Raw genomic sequence first — 7,497 nt, forward strand, 5'->3', positions numbered from 1 at the left:
GGAGTTAGGCACTAACTGTGCCAGAGCAAGATGCAGATAGGAAAAAAGGTCTCTAACAAAGGGATGAACAAGGAAACGATGGCCACTGTTAAAATTGGCCTCGTAAAAACAAACCTCATCGGCGTAAGAGTGACAAGCCCTTTCCTCGTCACTCGGGATCCTAATTTTTATAGAATCAAGGAATTGAAATCTATTCTTGATCCGCTACTCGTCCTTCCCGGTGAGAGAACATGAGATAGCCCAAGTTTTATTAGGGGAAGAAACAGAAGTGGCTTCTGAGATCACACGATCACCAAACGAAGATAACCTCGTCTCGAGATCACTAGACCTCACTTCAAACATCTTTAATAACCTGGCTACCCCAGCAGAACGGGAAACCAGAAGGAATAACGAAGAAAGAACGAAAGTATAAGGACAATTCTCCCTTACGAAGAAACTAACTCTCTCAAGACACTCCCCCTCTATATACTCGAGTAAACAACATAAATGAGCAAAAAAGAAAGCCACCGAAGGACATCTACCCTAACAGCAGAATAATCTACCATGGAAGAACTAAAAAAGAAATAGGAGCATGAAGAACTAACCAGGAAACTCAGGATAGAGAAAGGGAGCTCGAAGAAGAAACAAACCCTAAAACAGAAACTGAATAAGGAAAAAATACAAAGGAAAGGAAAGAAGAGGGAAAAATGCAAAACAAATGGCCAAAACACGCATAGGAAAACCGAGACATGTCTGCATGACGAACGCATCCTAGCCGCACACGTGGCACTCAACTGCTCAAACATCAAAACTATCATAAATGTGCAATACACGGAATACGAAGCGTTAGACGAATTTGTTTGTATCTTGTCTAACAAACAACAAAACAAACAAAGGGGGTAACTGATGAACCAGAAATTTACGGTCGTCACTACCATAGATCCTCATTCACCTAGAGAAGATGTTACACATTTATTACGCACATTGATGACGAGAGGTAACAGACGGATCAACGGTCACAGAATGAGCTGTAATCTCTAGACAAAGATTCTATAACGCACTAGCCATTGAGCATAAATGCAGCACATCATTGCCCATTAATGGGACACATAACTATAAAAGAGAAGACAACAGAAGTTAAAGGTACACATAAATCACTCTCAACTCATTTTCTCTTTAAAATCTTTATCCCTTACTGACTTAAGCATCGAAGGCGGTTTGGCTTACGCCACACCGATGTGTAACTCTTCCCCTCAACTCATTTTGTAGGATTCTCACTTATAGAGATGACCCCATTCACAGCATCGTCCATCCACTACGACGAGGAGCTCAACTATTGATTTTTTGCATCATCAGTATCTATATATATATCCCTTTTTCTTCTAGATGTTGTACCCTATTTATGGTGGCATAAGTGCCTCTTTTGTAACGCCTCTGGGTTCATTCAATGTGGGATATGATGGGTCTCTCAACGGTCCTCTTGGCTAATTCGTAACCATCTGAGATATTGAATGTTCCTTTTTATGGCTCTTCTACCATAGTCAATACTGGGTCTGGGTGGACAATGATACTTGATGGGCTCGTCTAGACAATGGCATTTATTGGGCCTATCAACATGTGTCATCCAAATTGACATCACATTGGCATATCAAAATTTATAATGTGTCATTTGGCCCACAAGATAAAGATAAATTTCCTATTCAAAATTTATGGATAATTATCTTTATTAAAATAAATAAATAAAAATAAAGATAAATTTTTTATTCAAAATTGATAGATAATTATCTTTATTAAAATAAATTAAATAGAGATAATTATTTATCTTTGTTGATTATTATCTTTATCAAAATATGATCTTTATTAAAATAGATAAATTGAGATAATTATCTCTAAGAAGAATTTGGGCCAATTAAGAGTCTACTACATCTTTTCAAGTATATCAATTCAAAGTGGAGTTTATCCTCTGAAACCACTATAGATAGAGGACATCCCCACTCATTTTGAACACCAAGTTTTCAAGAGGCCTAAGCTCTGAGGAAATTCTATCTCAAGAATCTTTGAAGAACCTGAAGAATCTTTGAGGAACTTGAAGAACTTTCGAAGGGCTTGAAGAACTTGAAGGACAATAGATCTCTAATAAGTTCAAAACTAGAGATTTATTGTGAAGACCGATCAATCCATCTTCCAACTAAAATAAAAAAGATTTATTGTTCGAGTCAAGTTCAAAAAAAATAGAATCAGAGGGTATTCTTTTGTAAAAAAATTGAAATAGAGATTGTACTCATTATTCATCAATACAAATTTATATTTACAAATCATATTTCTTTTCAATTGTTTAATTTTCTGCAATTGAAAATTTTTTGTGTTTACACATATATAAGCCCGACTCTGACCATTTCTTTTGCCTTATTTTTCTTAGCATATACAAATAGAATGAAACCCAAAACCCCTTAAAAATCGTACTTTTCTTTCATTTTTTTTTCCTTTTCTGGAAACTTTTAGATGGAAGTCACGGTAAGCTCCTATTGCCATTATAGTAATGTTTTCTACAATTCTTGTTACCTATATCGTATGTCTTCTTGTTTTCTTCCCATTACTAATTCAAAAGCTTGTTCTTTTGTTGAACCTCTATCTATTATTGAGTAACATCTTGGTAATCCATAAATTACAGGACACACTAGTCATAAAGCCTCCTAAGAAATCTCCATTGATATTGGTAATTCTCCTTTTTGTCATGGTTTGTGGAGTCTATATTTGCTCAATCTATTTAAATCAAATAAGCACCCATAAAAAAGTCAAATTGCTAAACATTAAAGTGATGGGCCGGTCAAATAAGCACCATATGTGCATTATCCAAAACCCAAAACATGTAACAGGTACCCAATAAAGTTTTTTTTTTATTTTTTTATTTTTTTTATTGATATGTTACACATGCCATCTTAGTTAATTGTAAATTTCTCATTTAGATTTGTCAAGCATATATATATAATATTGGCTTTGTTCTTTTACAGGGAGTCATGTCAAATGTGCATGCAATCCGGTCTGGGTTCTTTGCTATATTGTCAATGCAAAGATCCGGGAGTGGCTGGTTTGAGACATTATTAAATAGTCTTTTTTTATTTTTTAAGGTGACATAATCTCATGGATTTCGTTTGCTATTTTAGGGGACATATTCTCATGGATTTCTTTTGCTATTTTAGCATTTTTTTAATCCTATAAATGAGATTTAGTACATCTTTTAAATATTTTAAAGTCTAAAAATGACTTTAGAACAGAGGTGAAATGTTGAGTGACAAGTGTACAATTTAACTAAATATAAATAAATACTATATATAACAGCAATGAGAATTCTTTTAACGAAGAAAATAACAATGGATTCCACAATTGAGAGAGAGAGAAACAAGCATACATGTTTGATTTATAAAAGGTTCACATAATGAAATCACATGGAAGATCGGAACTAGATCACGTAGACAGAAGCATTAATTGCTCGAATCAAAAAGCAACCAAATCAGATTAACGAACATACAGGCTCAACAAGTTCAAAAGGAAATTCTTGAGATAGAGAGAACACTGTTACCTGCATGTAGATCAGGAGTGATCAATAGAAAAGAAAATGAAGAGACGTATTGAAGATAAAGAGAGGCAAGGAAGATTGCTGGAAGTTAACAACTTTGTAAGTTTGTATACATTTAGTTTAATTACAGAAATTATTTTGGTACCCTATTGACCCATATTTCAGACACCAATTATTTTGGTTTAATGGTCCCTTTACAAGTACAAAGTTCTTGTGAAATGAGGTTAAAAACCAGAATTCAAGTTTTTAGGAAAAATGTTTACATACATATACCCTTAAATTAGGGTAGAATAAAATTTTTATATTGTATAAAAATAAAAAAGATATATACATAGCTTGTTGATAATTCTTTAAACTAGGAATTTGAAGGGGAAAAAAAATGCTAGGTGCTACATACACTCCACGCTGGAATATATAAATATATATATATATATATTCTTTTACATGCATTTATCAACTTTCCAAAGATTATTACTTTTGGGCTCATCTCAAAACATAAACCGCGAAGAAAGGAGAGTTTTTAAGGTAAATATTGTTAAAATCTGAATTAATTTATAGGCTTTATGTTTTTTGTGCTAAATCTTTCAGCTAAATGAAGAGAGATGTTGGCATAGGATACAGGAGACAGAAAAAAAGAAGTTGAAATTCGCCACATTACCGAATTCAATCCCAATTCCTAAAGCTTTTCTTGAGAACTAGTTTCTAATGTTAGCTTTAATGTTAGTTTTTAAAAGAAACAAAAACTTATCTTTTAAATAAAGAGAAATGCTAACAAATGCCCTTAAAGTAATGCTTAATAATTCATTTAAAAAATGTTTATATAGAAAAAAAAATTAATGTTTTGACAACTTTTTTCATTTCCAATAAAAATGATATCAAACATCAAAACCCGTTAACTAACCGGTTAACTAATAGTAAAATGGTAACATTGGAAACTAGTTTTTTAAAGCTCGGGAAGCTTTGGGAATTGGAATTGAATTCTGTAATATGGATGCCAAATTTCAATTCCATTTTCTTTCTCCTCTCTTTTGCAAATTTAGCAATCATGGGTGCCATTTTTCTGAGCAATTAGGTACGTGTCAAATTTTACTTCTCTCTTCATTTCGCTAAAAAGCCTTTAGACTCATATTGTAGCAATATTTATTATCCGAAAGACTTGAAGTCTAACAGTATAACATCACGAATTAGATTATAGACTTAATGATGCCTCAACCATATTTCTTTTTTCTTTTTTTCCAATATCAGTAAAAGAATATGCTTGCCTTGATCTGATTTTTTCAAGCAAAAGCCCGACTCTGGTCATTTCTTTTGCCTTATTTTTCTCAGCGTGTGCAAATAGAATGAAACCCAGAATCCATTTAAAATCATACTTTTCTTTCATCTTTTTTTATCCTTTTCTGGAAATTTTTAGATGGAAGCCACAGTAAGCTAGCTTGCCAAGTGTAATGTTTTCTACGATTCTTGTTACCTATATCATATCTGTTCTTGTTTTCTTGTTTTCTTCCAATTACTAATTCATAAGCTTGTTGTTATGTTGTAACCTCTATCTATTATTGAGTAACATCTTGGTAATCCATAAATTACAGGATAGAGAGGTCATAAGGCCTCCTAAGAAACCTCCATTGATATTGAGGATGATGGTAATTCTCCTTTTTGGCATGGCTTGTGGAGTCTACATTTGCTCAATCTATTCAATCCAAATAAGCACCTATAAAATAGCCGAATTGCTAAACATTAAAGTGATGGACCAGCAGTGTAATGCTACAAATGTTAAACCATCTGAGATTCCCTATGTGCATTATCCCAAACCCAAAACATATGACAGGTACCCATAAAGTCTTTTTTTTTTAATTATTGATAAGTTACACATGCACTTTATCTTCGATAATTGTAAATTTTTCAATTTAGATTTGTCAAACATATATAATATTATTGGATTTATTCTTTTACAGGGGGGAATGTGCATGCAATCCGGTCCGGTTCTTTGCCATTTTGTCATTGCAAAGAACCGGGAGTGGCTGGTTTGAGACATTATTAAATAGTCATATTAATGTAACCTCCAATGGAGAAGTTTTTACACCTAGAGAGAGAAGGAATAATATCACTACTATTGTGAAGACAATGAATAAAGTTTATAGACTTGACTGGTTCAATAGTGCTTCCAAGAATGAGTGCACAGCTGCGGTTGGGTTCAAATGGATGATTAATCAGGTGAATAGCATAGTAGAAGTTGGATTACAGATTGAAGTACTTAGGGTATAAATATTTTGTTCAATATAACATAAGTTCTTTGTAGCTTAATCTCTTTATTTTTGTTTTGTCATTTTTAAAGTAATTTCCAGCAAAAAACACTTATATCACAAGCCAAAACATTGACTTAAATTCTTCCTATTCAATAAGTTTAGGAAGATAATATTTTTCAAAAAAAAAAATTTCCAATTGCTTACAAAGTTTTTTTTTGATGGGTGCATGTCTGTAATAGACTAGAGTAAAATTGATGTTGCTATTAAAAAAACAAGTCATATCAACCGAAATGAAAAATGTCAAAGTCAATTGCGGCAAATTGTTTGTTGCATATATCTACTAATTCGCTTAATACTTGGCAGGGTTTTTACCGGCATCGCAGACAAATACTGAAGTACTTTAAGAAGAGAGGAATTTCATCAATATTCCTTTTTAGAAAGAATATACTGCGCAGGATGATCTCTGTGCTTGCAAACTCCCATGACAAAGATGCTAGGTCACTCAATGGAACCCACCAATCTCATGTTTATTCGCGAATGGAGGTCTCTCTCTCTCTTTCTACATAAACAAAACACATGGATGTGAGTTTCACCTTTCAAGTGATAATTAATCTCACAGTTATATGGATTGCAGGCTCGTATACTAGCAAAATACAAGCCAACAATCAATGCAACATTACTTTTATCCGAGCTACGACAAGAAGCAGAGGAAACTGCCGAGACTATAGATTTCTTTAAGAGAACCCGCCACATGGTTCTCTACTACGAGGATCTTATCAACCGCACGGTTAGCTTTTTATTTTTTATTTTTTATTTTTTATTTTTTATAATTTGATAGTTTCAACAATATGGCAGAAGGAGAACCCTAAATGACTAAGTTGAAAATATCATAAAGTGTTAGTTAAACTACAACACTATTGACGGCATAGTTAGCTTATTTACGAGCAAACTTATGATTGGCACTTCCCTTTACCTATGTCAAATTGTAATGTCTATATATGTCTTTCACTCTGCGCAGAACCTTAACTTTAAGGAGGTCCAAGAATTTCTAAGGTTGCCATACAGAGAGCTTTCGAGCAGTCAAGTTAAGATACACACAGCCCCCTTGTCGATGCAAATTCAAAACTGGGAAGCTGTCCGAGAAGCATTGGAAGGGACAGCATATGAGAGATTCCTCTATGAAAACTAACGTAGGTAGTCTTCCAAACAGCACTAGATATTTTGTAGATTACAACTCGGCAAATCAAAGTTTGTCATTATTTATCACAAACAATTTTGGCTATAGCAAGAAAGCACACTGAACCTTGTAGATCCTAAAGTCTTTTTGGTTCTGTTAATTGGTGTACCTCTTTTTAGAATGTTTATCTTGTTAATGCAAATTTGCAAGATTTTGTCCGTTTGCAGCATACTTGTAGATAAACCAGAGGAATTAATGGACAATTCACAGCAAGAATCAGTTTTTTTTCCCTTGTGAAGAAACTCAAGGAATTCAGAATGTGGCTTACTATTATTTTGCATTACTCTCCAGCAGAAAATTTTAGAACCACCGTGACCCATTGCTGGGAAAAACGAATGATTATTTGAAACTTTTTCCTTTTTGGGGCTGAAAAAATGCTCAATGTTACACTAATAACTTCGAAATCACCAGTATTAGTCAAGTTAAAGATAGATAAATTTTTACATGATTAGCTTTGTATT

At 33.4% G+C, this 7,497-nt stretch overlaps 1 protein-coding gene across 1 annotated transcript; it reads left to right on the forward strand.

The window, feature by feature from the left end:
• Positions 1–3,438: 3,438 nt before the first annotated feature.
• LOC115973795 (nodulation protein H-like) lies at positions 3,439–7,028 on the forward strand. Its single transcript, XM_031094034.1, has 6 exons — positions 3,439–3,655; positions 5,143–5,381; positions 5,509–5,767; positions 6,163–6,342; positions 6,434–6,586; positions 6,818–7,028. Exons 1-6 carry the CDS (start codon positions 3,596–3,598, stop codon positions 6,986–6,988), a joined length of 1,062 nt encoding a protein of 353 aa, XP_030949894.1. The 5' UTR covers positions 3,439–3,595; the 3' UTR covers positions 6,989–7,028.
• The last annotated feature ends 469 nt before the right edge of the window (positions 7,029–7,497 follow it).

Source organism: Quercus lobata, chromosome 2 (genome assembly GCF_001633185.2).
Source record: "Quercus lobata isolate SW786 chromosome 2, ValleyOak3.0 Primary Assembly, whole genome shotgun sequence".
NCBI lineage: Eukaryota > Viridiplantae > Streptophyta > Magnoliopsida > Fagales > Fagaceae > Quercus > Quercus lobata.

Coding starts and splice junctions, on each gene's coding strand:
- LOC115973795 (XM_031094034.1), top strand. CDS start 3,596: ATGAAGAGACGTATTGAAGATAAAGAGAGGCAAGGAAGATTGCTGGAA. Junction 3,656..5,142: donor TGCTGGAAGTTAACAACTTT/GTAAGTTTGTAT, acceptor CATAAATTACAG/GATAGAGAGGTCATAAGGCC. Junction 5,768..6,162: donor TCAAATGGATGATTAATCAG/GTGAATAGCATA, acceptor AATACTTGGCAG/GGTTTTTACCGGCATCGCAG.